The sequence below is a fragment of the Dunckerocampus dactyliophorus genome, chromosome 17 (assembly GCF_027744805.1).
Source record: "Dunckerocampus dactyliophorus isolate RoL2022-P2 chromosome 17, RoL_Ddac_1.1, whole genome shotgun sequence".
Taxonomy (NCBI): Eukaryota; Metazoa; Chordata; class Actinopteri; order Syngnathiformes; family Syngnathidae; genus Dunckerocampus; species Dunckerocampus dactyliophorus.
In genome coordinates, this window is record NC_072835.1 from 4,204,910 (window position 1) to 4,227,978 (window position 23,069).

Genomic DNA, 23,069 nt, shown 5'->3' on the forward strand with positions numbered 1-23,069 from the left:
CATCATTCTTCTTCTTTTTTATTTTGCCTCACCTCGCCAACATAAGTCATCAAATGTTAGCAGACTAACGTCTATTTTCTTGTGTGTTTTTCCCTTTTAGAGAGCAAAGCTTCAAGTGGCTTTGCAGGAGAAAAATCGTCTGAACCTCGAACTGATCGGCCGTCACCTGAAGGCATCCAAGTATGACCAGGTACACGCACACACACACACACACACACACACACACACACACACACACACACGCCGTTGCAGGGTTTCAACCACATGATCTAGAGCATAACTTACGGTGAGCAGACGGAGGGCAAGTGTAAGATACAGCCACATACACTCTCAGTATGTTAAGATTAAAGCGAGTAACGTAAAATAGTTGAAAACAAGACGATCTCAGTGTCAGAAGTAATGAAAAATAATGCTTCTAAAGCGTCTATTTGCTTTTTACACCAAATCAGTCTGCATGAATACATTCTCGTATATGTCCTTCATCGTAGCATCGCTGGGCATTCTTCCAGGTGGCTGCATTTCACATTTTCGAGGTCCTGCAATGCTTTAACTTTTGATTTGAGTATAAAATGTGTTTCTTGTTGCTCACTGTAAACTGGAACGTATCCATACATGGCTCCACTTGACGAGGGCGACAGAGTTAGGGTTAAAAGGTGGCTTCTGTGTGTTCTTTGGTTGTTTCCTGAATTTTTTTCCCGTTAGGATGGACTATCTTAGTAATAGCCTTTTTCCAAAATACATACCTGGACAATTTCCACAAGCGAGAACGGCGCATCCATGTGCTATTTTTGCTCTGATTTTTTAAGACTTCTAGTTACGAATACGCTTATTTACCTCCCGTCTCATTGAGGCAGGGCTGACAACAACCGGCTGTGACATCACGTGAAACCCAGCAATGTACTGCAGCTATATGCTTCCAAGTATTAGGCAGTATAGTGTTTTGTTCAACCTGAGCATATTTCTTGTTTGGACCAGTCAAAATGTCCACCTGGCAAAAGTGGACTGTCAAGGGATGAGCCGCACACATCCAAATAGAGACAGTGCCCACCTGTGATGGTGGTCGCATTCAAAGTCATTTTTCTGACATCCATCCAAGGGACTCCGCTTGGAGCATTTGCTCCACAAAAAGGTTCCATCTGTGCACTGACAAGGTGGACACACACACACACGAAGAGAAAGCATGGCAGCATCCTGCCAGACAGACAGATTGCATGAATGGAGAGTGTGGACAATCCTCTAACCCTTGGCAATAGCTTCATTTGGCATGTTTAGCCTAGCATTTAGCATAAGCGGTTTTTATTTCAAGCCAAAAAAAAGAACTGAATTAGGAGCAAATGGAAATGTTATCGTTGGCTCATTGGAGCTGGGACAGCAAAATGGGTCTTTTAATGATTGCTCTTAATAATAATGAATTAGAAATCATGATGTGAAATCATTATCATGCAGCCTGTCAAGTGAAACGAGATAAACGCCTTTGAAGACTCACCATGAAAAGTGCCGTTTGTCTCTGTAGCACGCAGCCAACTTTTTTGGCACTTGGTGTTATCTTTTTTGAGCATGTGCATTTGCTTAATTAATGAGATGACTGGTGCACAGTACAGGCACGCCGCCGGATCCTCCTGTGAGGCCACCTTCACGAGGAAGCAGTGAGGCTGACTGATGAAGAGAGGCAGTTCTTCGTGCTGGCGTCAGCAGCTCTGTCCTCATCAAGACTAAATGGAAATGTGCTGATGAATTCCTCCTCTGACTGTGAACCCCCCAATCAAGCCTGCAGCCCCACATTGAAGCTGCCGCCATTCATAATTGTAACAAGTGGGGTCGACGGCAGCGACAGACGTCATATGAATCACACGCTGGTTCTCTTTTTAAACCGTAAAACTATGCGACTGGACATCCAAGAGGGAAGAATGTTACGTTGGTGCTATTTTTCAATAAGAGGACTGTAAATGCAAAAATGATTTAAGTGTATTAATTGGATATTACTGTAACGATCACATTTTGGGGTGATCTACAAAAGTTTTAAAAACACAGGCAAACTTGATAGCGGGAGCAAAGCTGATGTTCTAACAGAATGCAACGAGGATCGCGTCTGTCAAATGAGCAAAATAGCACTTGCAATCCGTTTGCAGATGCAAATTTTTCAGAATGCACAAAACACTGCGAGAGGAGATGCAAATGCAATCATTTACAACCCGCGATGTGATTTATCAAAACGCTGCAACTGTTTGTGGTTGATGTTTTTACATTTTTACATCTATTTTTAACACGTTTGGAAGGCAGGTGTCAACCACAGCGTTGCACACGGTTGTGATTGTTGTGGCGGGAAGGAGCCAGGTGCAATGACAGGTGTGTGTGGAGTTGACAACCTGGGCTTTTAGCTCGGACTGCACTCTCATTCCGAGCCCAGGGCGGTTACATTGGTGCCATCACCTGGATCAGACTGAAGTTTAGGGTGAGGAGTAAAACGGATGCCAGCCGGCACAGCTGTGCGAGAAGTGCATCAGAAGACCTCGCTCCCTGAACCGTAAGAGTCACGCTGGACGTGGCGTTGACAGTCTGGGGTTTGAGACAGCTAGCGTGCAAGACTCTCATTCTGCAGGATCCAGGTTCAAGCCCGGGAAAGACTGAGGCGCTGGCTGAGCCAGGCGAGTTACATTGGTGCTGTGACCCGGATGGGTCAAGTTGACACGGCTCGCATGCACCTATGGCTAGTACGGGCCCGTGGCAGCATGCTTGGCTGGCTGAACCAGGCAGGTTACGCTACACTCTCATTCCAGGCCGGTTACATTGGTACCGTGTCCCAGATGAGAGTGAGGTTTAGGTGGTTTAGGCGTGGTAGCTGTGGTAGAAGTATGTTAGTAAACCTTTCTCCCTGAACCTTAAGAGTCACACTGCACACAGAGTTGACAGGCTGGGCCTTTAGCCCTAGGCTCTCATTTCATAGGATCTTCGTTCGAGTCCAGGGTTGGCTGAACCAGACGAGTTACATTGGTGCTGTGACCCGGATGGGGGTGAGTTTTAGGGGTACTGAGTGTAACGGTTGCCAAATGGTGCAGCTGTGCAAAAAGTACATTTGTAAACATCACTCCCTGACCTTAAGAGTCGCACTGGATGTCAAGTTGACAGTCTGGGCTTTGAGGTTGACAGCTAGCACACACCTAGGTTCGGTGCCGTGACCCAGATGGGGTTTAGGGGTGAGTGTAACGGATGCCGTGATCTGTGCCAGAAACACATTAGTAAACCTCTCCCTGAACCTGAAGGGTCACACGCTAGACTCTCATTCCACAGGACCTTGGTTCAAGGCCAGGTCAGAACATGGGGCTGGCTGAACCAGACGGGTTACGTGCAATTTTTTAGTTTGTTCACACAATTTAGGCCTCGTTATTTGGGATCGTAGTAGATCAGTCCTTTCTGACAATCCATCCATCCATCTTCTTCCACTTATCCGAGGTCAGGTCGGGGGGCTACAGCCTAAGCAGAGAAGCCCAGACTTCCCTCTCCCCGGCTACTTTGTCGAGCTCCTCCTGGCGGGTCCCGAGGCGTACCCAGGCCAGTTGAGAGACATAGTCTCTCCAGCGTGTCCTCGATCTTCCCCGAGGCCTCCTACCAGTCAGACGTGCCTCCCCAGGGAGGCATCAGGAGGCATCTTGACCAGATGCCCGAGCCGGGTGTTTCTCCCAGATGACAGTGCTTCTCACCTTTTCTCTACGGGAGAGCGCAGCCACCCTATGGAGAAAACTCATTTGACCCTTTTGAGTATTGTATGCTTTTGCCTTGTAGGTCCAGTCGGACTTTGAGCAGCTGAAAGAGACGCTCACTGTCGTCAGCCAAGAAAGAGACGCGGCTCAGCAGCAGCGCAGCCGACTTCAAGGCAAAGTGGAGAACCTGGAAGAGGTTTTAAAGGTGACAATAATATTGCATGGTATTATTCCATCTTTATTATGCGTAGCAGGCCGTGAGTTGACACAGGTAGAGCGCCTCTTTCTCCACGGTGCTCCAGCCAATACTAATAAGACACTTTTTCACCAACGTGCGCTGTGCGAGGCAGCCTCATTACAAATCCTCGCCTCGCCGCGTGGCTTATCGATTGTCTGTTTGCCAGGATATTTGCTTGAGAGAAATGCGCCTGTCTGAGAAGGGAAAAAAAAAAACAACAACAAACTGACCTGATACGGCTAAGCAAAGGTTTGTCACTTTCTCATTCTGTATTGATTTTAAAGACAAAGTGACTATTTAGAGGAAAAGCTCTCAGGTTGTTGACGATGAAGAAACGGAGGACATGCCTTGATCTTCTTGCAAAAAAAAATAAATCACAGATTTCAGAACCTATAAGCGTTTAAGCCTGCGAAGAATAATAGAAAATGAGCCTTATATTCTGATTGAACGTCAACTTGTGTCCTCTAGTAATGGATGGTATAAATGATACACAGTGGATTTTCAGCTAGAGTACGCCCCGGTTAGCATATATTTTGGTTTGTGTCGAAAATGTACACAAAACTTTTGCCTAGGTAAAACACTATTTTGCGTGTCGTACAATATGGCGTATAATATGTATAATACATCTTGTAGAGTTATTAATACACTGCGTGAGTCCAAGCTGTTAGCATTCTCTCAGCTGGAAGCTGGAACCAGAAGTCATTGTCCCCTCAGCTCAATCAGCAGTTGAGTCTGTCATTTTTTGCGAACTAACACAAAATCAAGGTAAAAGTGACCTTAAATGCTCATTTATCCCATTCATTCATCATTTATATGCAGTTCGTATTGTTTTCTGCATATAAACCTATAATTGTTCTATATTAAATGTGTTTTGGGTGTCCGGAACAGATTATTTGGATTTGCATTATTTCTTATGGGAAAAATGGATTTGGTTAGCATACATTTTGGGCTTTGTCGGACCTCCTGGAACAGACTAATAAAGCTAACCGAGGTTCCACTTTACGACACAAATTATATTATCTTGGCTTACGACACATTTATGGCCTATCGTGATACTGCCCGTTGATGACAACACGTGGTGAATGTAGCTAGCGCAGCTGAAGTATGTAACGAGTCGCTCGTCTGAGTTACTATTCCTTGCCCCGCCGTGGTGGCAAATAAACTATATTTCTTGCAAGTATCATTATCGCCAAAGGAGTTTCTTATTTTTATGTACACAAATTTAGAAAGAGATTAGGTCTATACTCCTGATGGTTTTTGTCATTTTTCCCTCCAGTCGCACAATCCCGCACATAGAGAGAGACATTACATTACATTAGATCAGGGGTCACCAACGTTTTTTCTTGTGAAAGCTACTTTTAGAAAATGAAAATGGCCACGAGCTATTCATTTTTGTAGAAATGATTTTCATACCTTATTTCAACCCAAACAGATCAAATATGCTTGTTTTACCAAAACATTAACAAAATGCTGGTATCCACAACTCACATTTTATGTTTCAGAATACTTTTCTTTCTAGTGTTCTCACATTATTAACTGAAACCCGAATGAAAAGCAGGCTTGCGGGCACCTCATGTGGTCGTGGGGGGCTACCTGGTGCCCGCGGGCACCACGTTGGTGACCCCTGCATTAGATTATCCTCTGTATCATCCTGTGTACAGAAATGTATTGATGGATAGCCTCTTGAGATGAACCATCTCGTTTTCAAGGGGGCCCAACTTGAAACATAAAATATACAATACAATACAACAACACAATCACAAACAACATACACAGGCTCTTAGTTACCCCCCCAACCCATCCCAGCTGACTTCAGGCGAGAGGAGGAGTTCACCCTGGCCTGGTCGCATATAGACAAACAAGCATTCACACTCACATTCATACCTATAGTCGCCAGTTAACCTAACATGCATGTTTTTGGAATGTGGGAGGAAACCGGAGTGCCCAGAGAAAACCCACGCACGCAAACTCCACACAGAGATGCCCAATGGAGATTCGAACCCAGATATTCCTGATCTCCTGACTGTATGCCCAACATGCTAACCACTCATCCACTGTGTGGCCCTACTACAAAAATCGTTTAACACAAATAAAGCCAAAAAAACAAAAATGTTTATCATCAAGAATTACCTATTTACCAGGGGCACTTGGAATTGTCTAATGACCTCCCTGGCCAATAGGACTCATCATAAATAAATTGAAATATCTACAGTTAATCCATGTGGTCGTTACCATAACGGCCGATCTCACTCATGGATGATCAATATTGGAATTGTCAGCAGAAAACCTTGATCAGAGACTCACTAGTAAAAATATCACAAGGCGATTTTACATTTACATTAGATGGTTTCACAGTTACTGGAGGTCCTCTGAGGGCAACCATAACTGCAATGTGGCCCACGGCGAAAACAAGTTTGACGCCCCTCAACTACACAGACGAACTACACTGTCAGCGAACACGTCCGAAAACCAGAAATGACGCATTACGTTACCGCCTTCGCCAGCAGTCTTTGTAACTGGTAACCTGTTTTGAAATAGTTATATTATAATTTATATGCCAAACAATATATTGTGATAAAATTGTTATCGCAAGAGGCTGCAATGTATCTAACGCAATGTGGATTTTAGGCCATTTGGCCAATCTCTGATGTCCACAGTGTTGCCTCTCATTCCATGGGCTCACCTTTGATTTTCTTGCAGAAAAAGTCCACCATTTCGGAACCGATAAGTGTTTCGGCTGTGAAAAGTAATAACTCACGTGCCCCGAACAGGCCTGAAATGTGGTTCTTGACTACGTTCTAATCGGCTAAGAAACGGCGATGCTATATCCTTCAATGCAGGCTAATGCATTACAGTTTATCATAGAAATCCCTATCCCGTGCGAATATGCTGTCGAGTGTCTGGCAGCAGTACATGGATTATATCAAAGCTATCTGTTTGTACTTAAATGTAAGTGCAAAAAAAGAAACACGATTAGACCAAATGTGATTTCCTTTGCTCTTTGTGTTGCATCGCTTCCTGCTTGGAAAAATCAAAAAGCAGACGCAAAAAGCAACATAAATCAATAAACTGAGCCCCTGGTTCTGCTCAAACTGGGTGTTGTTTTGTATTACGTTGTACTGTAAGGCAGAGCAGGGGAACACACGGGTTAAATGAAATAAATGTTGTTCCTCGAAGGGCTCCAGAGACTTCGCCCCTCAGCCAGCCCCGTGCTCTGCAGCTTAGAGCTTCTCTGTGATTATGCAAAGCGGCAGCGGCTGCCTGCTTTAGTTTAGCACACCTCCAAGCCACACTTAGAGCTAAAGAGGCTTTTGAAGACGAGGAGAAAATGTTTCCTTGCTTTCTTTTCTCTTAGGCACACAGGGAATGGTGTTCTAAATAGGCAGGATGTCACAGAATACAATAGGAAGCATACCTGGGCAGGGTTTGTAAACACCGCAAATGAAAGTCCTACACACAAGCTATGGTTTTATGTGTTTGCAAACATATGCCTCCTGTCAAACTGACGCCTCCCACAAATAAATGAGTAAGTATCGTGGGAAAATCTGCCGCTGGCTCCAAAACAGATGAGAGACAAAAAGACGAATGATGACAGGTACAATTTAATAAGACTTGCATGCAACCTGAACAGACGGCTTCTCGAAAAATGTCGGACTATTCATGCTGCAGTGTTGGTTAATATGGGAAACCACATATTTGAGGGTAGCGGTGATCTCCTCACCCTCCTTTTAGGGACAGAGATGTTGAAGACCAGACTCCAAGGCTATTTGAATCAGGAGAAAAGCTCTAGCCTCGAGCAGATAATCAAAGCAAGTCAGTGTAGGTACAGGTGGTCCTCGGGTTACAAACGACTTCCGTTCCTACGACGCGTTTGAGTGTAAGTTGGAACTCATATCTAAATTAACATTTAAGTCACTCACACTGTGCACAGAACACATGAAGGACATAAAATACAACAGTAAAAACACAAAATAAAAGAACAGTAATAAAACAAAGAGAGAAAAAAACCCTCTATGCTGCCTTGTTATTACTGTCGCTTTCATAGGAGCAGATCCTTGAACATCCTCAAGAATACTGTACCAACCTGGCAGTTATGTGTTGTGTGACAGTTTTGTGATTTGCGACTGTCTGTCAACGTGATATGAGTCCTGACTGTATGTGTATGTGGGTAGCTGTATGCAGACAGGACAGTTGACTTTGCTGATGTTGTTTTGTTTGCGGTCTGTTGATTTTGCAATAAAGAAATTGTTGATGGACCACCTCCTCGTCATTCTTACAATGTCTGGATACAGTAGATGTTACAGACATTACAATACCTGAAATAAACCTATCTTGATCCTGAATGACAGTTGGGTGTTGAGAGTAGTCTACTAGTTCTTGAGCCAGTCTCGTGTTACAGACCAAAATTAAGTTTTTCATGAATTTATTGGAGTACGTCCATAATCACGAAACGCCATAACATGTAATGGCATAAACCGAGGACCTCCAGTTAATTCTTTTGACATGTTGTAAAAAAAAAAAAAAAAGAGACTTTAAAGGGTCCCTGACATGAGTGATCAACTTTGCTTAAATATTTCATATATTGTTTGTAATTATGTTCTACATTGTTCAATTTTTTGAAAGCGAACGGTAAATACGCAAAAATTACATTTGTCGTTCACGGCGCCAGTCATGACGAGCTAGCTCTCGCTGTTCAGTCTCATTTCTGGATGGGAGTACTCTCACTCAGCTACACAAACTTAGGGGTGTATAAGACAAAGGATGTTTATGGTTATTATAGCGAAGATTTGAGCGATTGTTTTCAGGGAGAAAAGAAGGGTGAAACATTTAGAGATGAAATAGAGAACTTCCAGAACATGGACTTAAGAATGAAGACATGAAGATGAAGATCGGTCGCCTTCAAAACACAGGATGGTAAGTGTAAATTACTCTGGAGTTGCTTATCCGTCAATTATTGTTTTAAATCGGCTTATTAATGAGCGTAAAGGGGTCTTTATAGCCTGATTTATTTCCTATTTCGTTGTCGTCGCAGCCGCTGCCACCCCCCACCATCAACATATTGGTGTGAAAAGATGTTTATTTACCATGTTTGCAGCCTTGTCGCTATGGTGGAATAGTGTTTAGAAGACATTATGTAAACAAGACATGACTTACTCGGTTCTGTGGCAACCTTGATGTAGTGGTTGTTCTTATCTTGTTTTTTTCCTGTGCACTGGCCGATAGTATTCCGCCGGTGGAACAGCATCCTTTTTCAAACTGCGTTTATACCATCCTTTTAAGCCAAATGCTTCTTGTAAAGGTGTTCCTTCAAAGCAGTCATCATTGAAATGAACACTGCAAAAAAAAAAAAAGAAAACGTCGATGTGGGCTTCCATCTGTCTCCCTTCTCTGCACTTGCTTTGTCCATTTTTGTCTTAAACCTTCCTCTTTTGGAAAAGAAAACAATCTTTCAGTATCACTCGGAACGTTTTAGCATGACTACTGTTATGATGAAAAATATACTGAACCAAGTCAACAATCTTCCTCAAGAAGCTTTTGTTTACTCTGCTTTAGTTGAGAGGTGTCACCCCCTTGACGTCACTTCCGGAGATGAGACTGAACAGAAAGAGCAAGCTCGTCATGGATGGCGCCATGAACTATAAATGTGATTTTTGCGAATTTACCGTTCGCTTTCAAAAATCGAACAGTATAGAACGTAATTACAAACAGAATATAACATATTTAAGCAAAGTTGATGGATCATGTCAGAGACCCTTTAAATAGCTTTCCTTTATCATCTGCTCTACTTGTGTCTTCACAGCATATGCACGACACTGTCGAGCGAAAGCAGCGGCCGCAGATAGAGCATGAGCAGGCCTTGGTGGCCCTTCACAGCAAGCAGAAGGAGATCCATCAATTGCAAAAGGTATTTTAAAAAAGTTATAGGATGCCGAGTGGGGTAATTGACACTAAAGATTAGGGCTGGGAATATCAAGGTACCTCACGATATGATACAACTTCTCCATGGCTCACGATAATGATAATATCGCGATACGGTGACAGGGTGAAACAAAATGGAAGCATTTTATTTCGTAGTGTGTTTTGCAGCCTTCAGCTGGGATAGGTTCCAGCTTACCCGTGACCCTAATGAGGACAAGCAGCATAGAAAATAGGTGGCTATTTTACAGCATATTTTAACCAGGATACAACCAGCAATGGGACAAAAACATTGAGGCTTTTTTAGTGCAACATACCTGTTAACAGGATTTTTGCTTTAGGTGTCTGACAAAAAGGGACACTTTTTAAAACTCATTCAGAAAACACAACATGTCATGTCTCCCGAGTGATCAAATTGATCAAAACAGAAGCATAACACAAATAAATATTAGTGAGTATATTAGTATTCATGTAATCAGTTGAAAGAGGCACCAAATGACCCGGATAAGGTTTCAGCAGCATGAGCACAAAGATGACAATAAACGAAGCCAACTAAACAAGGCTCTTGATTGGCTGACACAACATGTGGCATTTGAATAGAAAAAACAACATTTCTCTTACTAGGCACGGTTTTCTGCACCAGCGTGGTGACGAATGAGGTTGCTTTGCATGTTTGGTGTGTCATGTTTTCGTGATACACTGCTTACATTCTACAAAGTGCACCGTTGACTCATCCACGCTATATATACCGAAGTGAGTCCTCTCACCTTTGATTTCAAATATGCTAGCACATCTTTCCTTTTACCTTCACCAGCCGAGTCCATCGGGCGGCATTTGTTTGCTTTTTGAATTACCTTCGGTATGAATTGTGCGCTATAAATAAACTTGCCTTGCCTTTTTCTTCTCCTGCTTTCTTTTCTTCTTCTGTGACTTCCTAGATGATAGTTAATTGGCGACTCACTGATAAGGAACGGTGGAAGATGTTTATAGCCGCTGAAACCATACATGGCGAGAGCATATCGATAATCCAACGTAGGATTAAATATCGCGATAATTAGATATATTGAATTTTCATTACACCCCTACTGGGGATGTCTGATAATATCGGCCAAATTATATTATCTGCTGATATTAGCATGAAAATTAAATATCAAGTTGTATTGTTTTTTCTGACGACCTCATCAAACAGCACCATGAAGAAATAAATCAGCCTGCATCTAAAATCTGCAATATCAGCACTCCGTTACAAACAGTCTATTCCAGACGCCACGTGATCACAATAACAGCGTGCTAACGTGCTAACTAAGTTAGCGAGGACCGGGAGTGAATCGATATCTGAAAAAGATGTTGCAGCCGAGTGCAAAACCCCTGCAGTGGCACAGGGAACCAGTGAAGTTCAACACAATCGCACATCCAGCATAAGGATCCTCGCAAGACTACGGGGGTGAAAAACAAACCTCTAGCCCCCCTAAACAAACAACCAACACTGTCTGAAACATCTGCAAAGCATGATAAAGTGAGACTGTTGTTCTCTGTTTGAGTGATATCACTTAGTCAAGCCTTGTCTCTAACATTCCACACTACAAAATAAGTCATAAAAGTATGTATGATTCCTGCTATGTATAATTCCGGATCAGATTGATATCAGCACTGGCCGATACTCTAGACTGCAATATCGGTATAACGTTGGAAGTTAAATCGTGACACCCCTAACAGGTACCGCTGCATGTGTTTTCCAGCGATCGCAAAGCAGCAGCACAATGGCGCCAAACAGGAAACAGAAAACCAAAATAAGAGCACAAAACAGGAAACGATGAGAAAACAAGGGAAAAGCAAAACTTACATCCAATGTTATGTCATGCCAAACATGACATAGCGAGGTGTAAGTTGTCCTCCTTCTGGTGTATACTTCTAATCTAATATCATACCTCAGGAGTCGCATGCAGCATTTTGGCACTTTTTCTATAACTTACATTGCAATTGCAATATGTGTCTTATATTGCACAGTGTTTATTTGAGAAGTGCATCCAGCAGAAGATGCACATTGTGTTCATGACACCACATTAGTGTGAGGAAAGAGTTGCTGCCAATATCCTTATCGGTAATGAAGTGTTGGGCGATATTGGATATCGGTTAGGAAGCCAATATCGAGCATCTCTAGTCTACACCCACGGAGTTGTAGTTGAAAGCTTATACAGTTGATGCGTTCAGGCATATGCAAGAGGTGGTTGTTATGGAGGTGTATCATGTGGTGCTGATCCAAATGAGGATTATTGAGCCATTTGGAGGATCTAAGCTCTGCTAAGTGCCATGTGATGTTTGTGCTGAGTCATTCTGGATGCACTGAGAATGACAAGCTCAGTGCTAAAAATGATTTTTTGTTGATACATTTCATCCTTCAGTTGACACCGCGTGCATTTTCTAGCCGATCGCTGTCCTCAACGCAACGCTGATCATGGATTGTAAAATGAACAGTGTGTAGTACTATCAGCGTATCGATCGCTGTATCTTTTACTCGGCTCTGTTGCTTTATTTACAGACGCCCCCCCCCCGGTTCCTAAAAGCCACGTCTTATTAAACACGGCGCTCTCCGACATTTCAAACTCACTCCGGTCAAGATAAACAGCACGTCTCAGCAGTTTTGAAACGCGTTCTACTTAGCTGGACAACAAATGAGTGGCAGTTCATTAAAGCAGTACTGCAGGCTTGTCTCTACTGAGGCGTTTTGGGTGTACGGTGCTGACAGTGTGTCAGGTGTGTGTGTGTGCTCACGGACCTGGACTGTTGTGTCACATGTCAGCCTGTGTGTGTGTTCTTTCTCCAAAGGCCCGGCTTCAAGCTGACCAGGATCATGAACAAGCCGTACATCTGTTAGAGGTATAGTGACACAACGCACAACATATCGGCCAGTACTGATAGCATTTTCTAGACATTACTGGGTGTTATGTGTGCTTAGTTTCTTTTGCATGCCTTTCTTTTCTTTTAATTAGTTTTCTTCACTTTTTTTTGTCTGGACAGCACAATCAGGGCAGAATGTTTCAGGTATTTCTTTCCCTCTGTAATTCATTTTACCCTAATTTAGTGTATCGTTCATGTACTCCCAATCCTGTCTACTAAAGTCCATAGATTTTACTAATCCTAATCCTTTTCCTTTATAGCAGTGCTCTGTGTGTTATACAGTGGTGTGAAAAAGTGTTTGCCCCCTTCCTGATTTCTTATTTGTTTGCATGTTTGTCATACTTAAATGTTGTCAGATCATCAAAAAATGGAAATATTAGTGAATGACAACACAACTGAACACAAAATGCAATTTTTATATGAAAAAAATCAAAAAATCCAAACCTACACAGCCCCAGTGTGAAAAAGTGATTGCCCCCCCCCCCCCCCGGTTAAAACATAACTATGATTAACTGACATCGATCAATCTGGAAAAGGTTATAAAGCCATTTCTAAAGCGTTGGGACTCCAGCCAACCACCGCAAGAGCCATTATTCACAAATGGCAAAAAGATGGAGCAGTGGTGAACCTTCCCAGGAGTGGCTGGCCAACCAAAATGACCCCAAGAGCGCAGAGACGACTCATCCAAGAGGTCACAACAACATCCAAAGAACTGCAGGCCTCACTTGCCTCAGTTAAGGTCAGTGTTCATGGCTCCACCATAAGAAAGACACTGGGCAAAAACAGCCTGCATGGCAGAGTTCCAAGACAAAAACCACTGCTGAACAAAAAAAACCCCATTAAGGCTCGTCTCAGTTTTGGCAGAAAACACCTTGATGATCCCCAAGACCTTTGGGGAAATACTCTGTGGTCTGACGAGACAAAAGTTAAACTTTTTGAAAGATGTGTGTCCCATTACATGTGGCGTACATGTAATACCGCATTTCAGAAAAAGAACATCATACCAACAGTAAAATATGGTGGTGGTAGTGTGCTGTTGTGGTAGTAGTAAATGAAACCAGGAATTGTGCTGTCTACCAAAAAATCCTGAAGGAGAATGTATGGGCATCTGTTCGTGACCTCATGCCGAAACTACTTGGGTTCTACAGCAGGACAATGATATAAAACACACCAGCAAGTCCACCTCTGAATGGCTGAAGAACAGTCTTTGGAGTGGCCTGAATCTTATTGAGAGGCTGTGGCATGATCCTAAAAAGGCGCTTCATGCTGAAAAACCCTCCAATGTGGCTGAATGACAACAATTCTGGGCCACTGAGTGGGCCAAAATTCCTCCACAGCGCTGTAAGAGACTCATTGCAAGTTATTGCCAACCTTGATTGCAGTGATTGCTGCCATTTGTTGCAGTGCGCTGCTGTCCTACAGAGGCGGAACTATAATAATTGTGATTTTAGAAATAGAGGATTTGTATGTTTTCTATACGTGGCATTATGGATTATCCTAACTATCTTTTTTGCAGTATCTTTAGCGAGTGAAGTGTACTTTTATAGTTATTTCCCCATATCTCCACACAATAAGTTAGTTATGGTTATACCGGCGAGCAATAGAGTATGGTGTTAGGTTTCGCAGGACAGGAGCGAGTTCTTCCTGTCTTGTGCCTTTTTTTTGGAGAGTTGTACTTCCTGCGTCGTGGCGGAGACAGCCACTTCACACTTGGTGGCCGGACAGCTGCGGCCAATTGTCATTTGCGGAGGTTATGTGGCCAGCGCCGTCGTATGTGCGGCGCTGGTTCATTGCCATTGCGACTCATGTTTCTCGTCTCCTAGTTGGTGCTGTCACGTGAACTATCCACTACTATCTGGACTATCTGCACCTTTTGTCACAGAGCTTTTCCTCTGTCGCTTTTTGTTTATCCCTGCACCTGTACAATTAAAGACTTTTTTGTTTGCACGCCAAACGCCTCGTCTCTGCACACCGGGGGTCAATCTTCCTACAGCTCCAGACCAACCAGAACGTAACATGGAGTGATTTTTGATCAAGGACAAATTTTGCTTTATTCAATATTGATGTATTTCTTGCCACTTTATGTTGTATATTTTTAATGTGAGATTTCCAGCTCATCTTTTCATCTATAATGACCCACAGAAATTTGTTTTCGTTCACCCTTTTGATGTCCACTCCACCAATTTGTATTTGCATAGACTGTAAGTATCTTTTCTGCTATTACCAAATAGTTTTACTTAGGTTCAGGGATAGTCTGTTTTTATCAAACCCTCTTTTTGGAATAGTCATTTCATCTGTGACTTTTTTTAATTAGCTCTTGTGTAATTTTTCCAGAACAGAAGGCAGTAGTATCGTCTGCAAATAATACTAGCTTTAGGTCTTTTGTGTCTTTACAGATGTCATTTATATGTACAGTAAGTTGAACAGTTTTGGTCCCAGTATTGACCCCTGGGGTACGCCGCATGTTATATTTAAGCATGCTTAAGTATATTCTCCTAGCTTCAAATATTGCTTCCTGTTGGCTAGAACGCTTTGCACCCAATTCCACACTAACCCTCTTATTGAAGCTTTTGTCAAATCCATAGATACTGCAGCTGTTCACTTTCTGCGGTATACAGCGGTGGTAATTTCCTCTGTAATTTCAATCAGTGCCATGGAAGTTGAAATGTGAGCTCTGTATCCGTATTGGCTGTCCGCAATAGTTCATTCTCATGAATAAATTTGTCCAACCTGTTGTGTTATAATTTTTCAATGATTTTGGAAAATTGGAACAACAAAACTGGGCAATAATTTATAAATTGATGTTTGTCTCCATTTTGAAAAATTGGGACAACCTAAGCTGTTTTCATTATGTTTGGAAATTTACCGGTTTTGTTTACTTCAGCATGGCATCAGGACTCATTCGCGCCAGATCGTACCTCAGACTTCACCCGTTCTCCGCACATCCCTGCCGCATGTTGTTATTTGTGAAGTAACTTTCTGGTCACCTGCTTAATCTGTACTGTGAGTAATTTTTCCCTGCTTGGCTTTCCTGCAGTGGCGTGTTCTGTTGTACCTCTGCGTAGTATAGCTCCCTGCTTGGCTTTCCAGCAGTGTCCTTAGTTCTACCTGTATTAGTATTTTTTCCTGTCAGACCTTTTTCCCTGGCAGCGCTTTGTGTTTTTTTCCCTTGTTGAGTGGCTTAGCCTTGTTCTTAGTTTTGGACTCTGTTTACCTGCATTTTCCTTTGTATGTGTTTTTCCTCCCCGAGAGGACTCTTTTTGTATTAAACCTTTTGTTCTACGTCGGACTGTGTCGTCTCTGCATTTGGGATCCAATCATTGGCTCACGCCACCTCGTGACGTTATTAGGTTTTGGGGGCCATCACTTTTCCACACAGGATCATGTAGGTTTGGATTTTTTTTCTCCCTTGATAATAAAAAGTTTCATTTACAAACTGCATTTTGTGTTCACTTATGTTGTCATTGACTAATATTAAAATTTGGTTGATGATCTGAAACATTTAAGTGTAACAAACATGCAAAAAAAAAATGAAATGAAATCATGTAGGAGGGGAAAAACACTTTTTCACACCACTGGAAAGATGCTTCACAGTCAAACCTCCTTGCCATCTTCGCCAACAAGAGCCTTCAAACCCAATGTGGCACCCTTGGGCGAGATTTTATATGGCGCCCCCGTCCATCGGCGACACATTTAATTGAATGGGATTGTTTTAAAGATTGTCTTTAATTTGTAGGATAATGTGTCTCCCACTTTTCACGGTAAACAAATTCCAAATAGATACATGAAAATCTATAATAATAATAATAATAGTAATAATTTAGGAATACAACAACGAACATCAACCAATTTGAATAAGCACGCAGTTTGCACAACATAACTACTGTATATGCAAAGGTTTGTAAAATACAGATGTACAACTATATGCAAAAATGATGGGCGCAGGGAGACTTTATTTGTTCTTATTTTATAGTAATATACATTTCCACGTTAAGTGTTCATCATAATAATTCGTTTTAATATATAGTTATCCTTCACAATATCGCTGTTTGATTATTGCTCCGGCCAATTATTAGTAAAAAGTATGCATACTTAAGCAAATTTTATTTATTCTTGGCCTAAATTAAGAATTTTCAAGCATAAAAATGGCTAAATGAACTAACTAAATGAACTAAAATACAAATACAAGGCAGAAGAAACATTGCAAATGTGAATCTAGCACTGTATTCTACATTCGGTGAGACAGGCACTAGACTTGTCACTAAGGTACCCTTGGGAAAACATTTACTGTGACACTGCTCGAGCAGGAGTTGTATTTACGTCTTCCAGGGTTTATTTATTCTTATTCTGTCTACTATATTGGGTAATCCGAATGTAAAGCATTTAAAGGAAGTACGCTGTCCAGAACAAAGGAACTGGTATCATGTTAACGTGTATGTAATTAATCCTACTTTGCGGAAATTCACTTACCGCGGTCGGGTCTGGAGGCAATTAACCGCGATAAACAAGGGATTACTGTAATTATATTGAAAGTGATTCAATTCAATTGCCTAATGGGCCAGCTGGCTCTGGGTAAAAGCGATATTAAATGTTCATGTGTCCATTTCATCGGACATCTTTTCTAGTTACCTTGCATTGTTTTCGGCATGTAAAACTATAATTATTCTGTATAAAATGGATTTTTTTTGTTAATATTTTTGGGTGTGTGGAACAGATTAATTAGATCTACGTTATTTCCCACGGGAAAAATTGCTTCGGTTTTCATACATTTCAGTTTTCGTCTGACCTTTTGGAGCGAATTATCAACGACAACAGTGGTGCCTCCTTACATGAGCGGTGCAGATGACTTCACACATTCATGTGCTTTGGTTCCACTGCACTGGGTTTAGTACATGCTTACTGTTGCATAATTATTGCATAACTATTGTACAAGACCGCATACGCAAACGTATAGAATTAATAGAATAGAATAAGCTTTTACTGTCATTGCACCCAACAATGAAATTGCGTGATTGTGGATAGTATGTATAGACTGTATCTACGTATATATGTGTATGAATAATATACTGTAACGTAATATATAGTATAAATCAATATAACAGAATAATATTATATTAAATGTGGCATAATTAAATGTTAATATGTTATATGCATTTATCATATTATTATAATAGCATGATATTAAGTCACCTAATTTCTCTTTTGTCTGTCAAAAGGTCAAGATTTGTGACCTGGAGCAGAAATGCAGGTCACAGAGTGAACACTTCCATCAGCTGTCCAAAGAGCTGCTGAATTTCCGTTTACAATCCCATCCCGCCGAGATCCTCCCCGTTAAATCCCCCTCCAAATCCCACCGTCTCCACGCAGCAGAGGGGGGACTCCCAAAAGCCGTCGTCGGATTTGAAACGCAGACAGAAGAAGCAGGTCGGTCAAATCTCAACCCCGAGACGAACTTCAGACACTTTGTAGTCTGGTAACTTTATTGTGGTGATTATGACTTTTATTTAAAAATGATATGGTTTCAGTCTCGTAGTATTTCTCGTAGATTTTTTTTCTGATGCGCTACATGGTGAAAAGGGTTTAGATATCTTTGAAAAGCATTTTAGAAAATACCGAGCTTAAACCTTCATGAAAACCGTTTGGGGAAGGCCTGTAAATGCATGGTTGGGTGAGTTTGGCGTGGGAGAACTTGAGAGCCTTGACCTCAACCCCATTGGCAGTCCTTACCTGAGCTCATTAGTGTTCGTCTGGATGACATGAACAAATTCTCACCAGCAATCATAAAGTTGACTTGCCAGGTGTCCCGATACTTTTGGCTACCACCTTCACTGAGTGAACATACATATATCGTATTTTCTGGACGATAAGTCGTGCGTTTTTTAATAGTTTAGCTGGTCCAGGTGCGATTTATACACTACGAGTCAAAGGTTTGGAGACACTTTATCATGGTATTGTATGAGAAATGTTAATTCATACTAACTGACATGAAGAAAGGTGTGAACATTACCATTGACAGCCGTGACAGGGCTCTCTCGGTTTGTGGAACGGCATCGGGACCTCGGTGAACTTGCTTTGCGTAACTTGCTTGTTGGACTCGATGGCTTGTTATGTTAATTTTGTTTATTCAGCCTCCCAGGTATGTTGTTTACGTTACTGTGTAGCTGAGTAACTGTTAAAGTGTTAATGTTAACATACCGCATGCCTATCCAGCCTGCTGTTCTGTGTGCTATTGTGTAGTTAGGGGTGCTCACACTTTTTCAGCTTGGAAGCTACTTTTAAAATGACCCAAAAAAAGTCCCAAAGAGTATTTATGTATATAATATGAGTATTTATGTATGTTATACATCTATATGTGGGGCGCACGCACTTTTCCAGCATGCAAGTTACGAGTCAAAATGATCTACCTCTTAAAACATACCTCTAGCTCTATAAAACATATAACATACTGTATATATAAAATGTAACCAGTAAACTTTGAAACTACTATAGTACATATTAATCATTAGTATTTCACATTCACAGTTTCAAAGTTTACAGGTAATAAAAGTAGTTGATCTCATTCTATAATTCACAATTTAATTCAATATGGCAATAAAGATAATTACACATAATCCCCCAATAGTTGTGTACATCACCTGAGTACCGTTAATACTGTATGTCAGTCAAACGTGGCGTTCATTAGGACACACGGTTCATGTACGAGTATTACATCCAATTAGCATTTGCTATCAATCAGACAATGCAGCCGAAGTCAAGGCAACATATTAAGAGGCGACTTATGCTCCGGAAAACACTGTTTGTTAGCATTCCAAACCCATCCACCACCTTTAATGGCGGTTTAAGAACATAAAATGAGTGATTTAATGCCCGCTTGACTTGAGCATCATATCCCTCCACGGATGCACACCATCAAATGCAAATGCATGATCAATGTCTATCCTAATTGATCACAGGCCTGAAGTACGACGTGAATGCAGTTGGACAAATTAGTATTCTAAAAACACATGGTGGAAGCTGCAGTGCCAGCAGATCGGCCATGTAGATATATTCCGTCTGGCACACAGCAGAGGGCTTTGACGTTCTGGAAAAGCCAGTTTTTGGAAATATGAGAAAGGGAGAACTGTGCATTATATCAGTCGCACGCAGGCTACAGGAGATGAGTGATACAGTGTTTGTCTAGTAGCTCTAATTTCCTCAAGCCATTCATTCGTCTGCACTGTTAAGATGAAAATTTGCCCTCCCTTTGCATTTTTCATGGGTTTAACCCCAAGGATGTCGACGGTATTTAAGGACAAATGCGCTGCATGCGCTTTTTGATGGCAGGCCACACCTGCCTCGCCCGCAGTGTGTTTGCCCGCTCACTCACTCCAACAGGAGATCAATAGGCGGCAATGAGACGCAAATGGCTTGCAGGAGGCATGACGCTTGCTCTTTAATTGTGATGGAAATCAATTTCTCCCAGGCGATGAGAGCGCGCCAAACGCACCACCACTGATCTCCCAGTTCTTGCAGTGCCCACAGCAGACTGGAGACAGGGGAGGACCGCATTGGCCGTCTGTCAAGTCCCGCAACGTGAAAGCGGACCACACCGGCTGCCCCCAGCGGCTGACCCCGACAGAGGTGAGTGGTTAAAGCTGTGTTACACACTACACTACATACTCCATGTGCAAAGGTAGTACGCCTTTTGGGAGCGATAGTGCAAGCTGCAGCTACAGCAGCTTACGCTCTTACAGACTTTAGTGAAGATTTATGTGGTCACTCACAGCAGTCCTCGCTTTCTGCCTCTAATCTCCGTTGTTTTAATCCATATTGAAGCATTCCTTCATTGACTGCTTTGTTTAAGAAAAGGGATTTCCCCAAGTTGTTCCCACAATAACAAAAATGGAAAAATCAGCAGTAAATTTATAAGACTAAAGTCAAATATTAAGATAAATATAATGTATTGTAAAAAATACATTAAAAAAGAATGCAACGTAATCTAAAGAGAGAAAAGATGATCATGAGGAAAAATATTGTAATTTTAGTTGCATAAAGTTCAAATATGAAAGAAAAAAGATGTTTTTTGCGTTGTAATATTATGAGAAACAAACACAACTAAGAATGAAGTTTTAATGTTTGGAAAATTATGTTGGAGAAAATGTTAAAATATTACGAGAATAAACTCAAAATAATAGAAGAATAAAGAATAAAGCCATAGTTTTATGACAAGAAAATTTACAAGAAGAAAGTTGAAATATCAGTAAAAGCAAATGGACAAACAAATGGAAAAAGCAGAAATTATGTCATGAGAATAAAGTCGTATTCTAACGACAAAAAAGTTTCAACTTTACAAGAATAAACTTGTAATATTATGAGGAAAAGTAATTTTAGTAGCATAGTTGAAATAAAAAATACGTTTTTTAAGGCGTAATATGAGAAACAAATAAAACAAAGAATAAAGTTGTAATTTTTGGAAAATTAAGTTGGGGAAAAAGTTATATTACGAGAATAAAGTCAAAATATTAAGGGAATAAAGTCATAATTACAAGAAGAAAATTTAAAAAAAGGGAAAGTTGAAGTGGGGGGAAAAAATAACAGCAGAAATAGAAAAAAAACAGCTGGAATTTTACAAAAATTAAGTGAAATTATTAAGATAAAAAAAAGTTGAAATCGAATGTGAAAAAAGGTTGCAATTTTACAAGTATACACTTGTAAATAATGGGGAAAAATAACATAATTTTAGGAGCATTTCATCTTTATTAAATAGCTGAAATGCATTTTTTTCTTCAACATGTGCTCCTTTACAAAATATCCAAGAGGCAAAGTTGCATTTTTTCATTTTTCACTATGCGGCCCTTGCTGGATAAAGTTTGGACACCCCTGGCTTATATTGTAGTGATATATAATCATGCAATGAGATTTGTGTTTGTTTTCACTGTCAATCTTGAGATGGAGGATGAACCAAGCCCATCGCCCCGGTCCAAGCCTCGATACACAGGCCAGGTCCGCCTTTGCACTGCCCGATACAGGTGAGCGCGATCAGCTTTAGAAGCCGAAGACGACAAAGCACCTTCATTTGTTTGCAATAATTTATTATCTTCTAGTTATAACCCCTACGATGGACCAAATGAGCACCCTGAGGCAGAGCTCCCCCTCGTGGCTGGGAAGTATTTGTACGTATATGGCAATATGGATGACGACGGATTCTATGAAGGTGAGAAGTCAAGCCGCTTTCTCTCTGTTTTTTGGCTCTGTTGCAAATGGCCCCTCAGATTTTTTGCTGCTTAAATAGATTTATTACCAAAACAAGTGTAAATTGAATTTCTAATCTAAAAACAGAATGACAGGGCCAAATGGTGGCCTTGTGGTTGGCATGTTGGCCACACAGTCAGGAGATGGGGAAGATCTGGGTTTGAATCTCTGTTGGGCATCTCTGTGTGGAGTTTGCATGTTCTCCCCGTGGGTGCGTTGGTTTTCTCCTGGTACTCCGGTTTCCTCCCACATTCCAAAAACATGCATGTTAGGTTCATTGGAGACTCTAAATTGTCCATAGGTATGAATGTGAGTGTGAATGCTTGTTTGTCTATATGTGCCCTGCCATTGATTGGCGACCAGTCCAGGGATAGTCTCCAGCATACCCGCGACCCTAGTGAGGATAAGCGGCATACAAGATGGATGGAAACAGAATTACAGCAATGCCTTGTTTATCGCGGTTAATTGGTTCCAGACTCGACCGTGATAAATTAAGTGAGAAGTGAGATTTCTTATTTATACGGTAAATGGAATTTTTTCTTAGTTAGAGCATTGAAAACCTGTCTTTCTAAATATGTTTTTTTTTTTTTTTAAGCATTATTAGAGCCATCGAGACGCGAAGTAACACCCTTTACACTTTAAGCTTTGCTTCTTCCTACTCCTTTTGGACATGTGGAACTGTGAAAAAATGATTCATGAGATGTATTCCATTGTAACCTTCATGTTCAAATAAACTAAACCAAACCAAACCAAACTCATATTACCCTCTATAGTAGACATAATATGAGACAAGAAGACATATATGACAAAAAGACTCATCCTTGCGTGTGTTGCTGTAAATGTGTTCCAATGTTGGACAGGAAGTGATGTCTGGGGTTCAGAGTTGAGTTTTAGCTTGGTGTGGCTTACAACCGCCAACTATAACCCATGGTAGGGATTGTGCCTGTTAGAGATCATTCAAACCTGCAAACCTGTTGTTCTGGCGATCAAGTCTTGTGCTTGTGTATCTCAGCAACATTACTGACACCTAGTGACTAGTGTAGAACACTACATATCATCACAGTGTCTTTGAATGTGTTTTCTGAATG

The 23,069-nt window shown here is 41.3% G+C and overlaps 1 protein-coding gene across 1 annotated transcript in view; it reads left to right on the forward strand.

Moving 5' to 3' along the window:
- The window catches only part of rimbp2a (RIMS binding protein 2a), a 91,417-nt gene that overhangs the window by 42,974 nt on the left and 25,374 nt on the right, over positions 1-23,069 (forward strand). Inside the window, exons 5-13 of the mRNA XM_054756354.1 lie at positions 101-190; positions 3,781-3,903; positions 9,737-9,841; positions 12,679-12,729; positions 12,871-12,894; positions 17,967-18,174; positions 20,213-20,370; positions 21,679-21,758; positions 21,834-21,943. Coding sequence (XP_054612329.1) covers positions 101-190; positions 3,781-3,903; positions 9,737-9,841; positions 12,679-12,729; positions 12,871-12,894; positions 17,967-18,174; positions 20,213-20,370; positions 21,679-21,758; positions 21,834-21,943 — 949 coding nt within the window. The remainder of the gene's footprint in view (positions 1-100; positions 191-3,780; positions 3,904-9,736; positions 9,842-12,678; positions 12,730-12,870; positions 12,895-17,966; positions 18,175-20,212; positions 20,371-21,678; positions 21,759-21,833; positions 21,944-23,069) is intronic.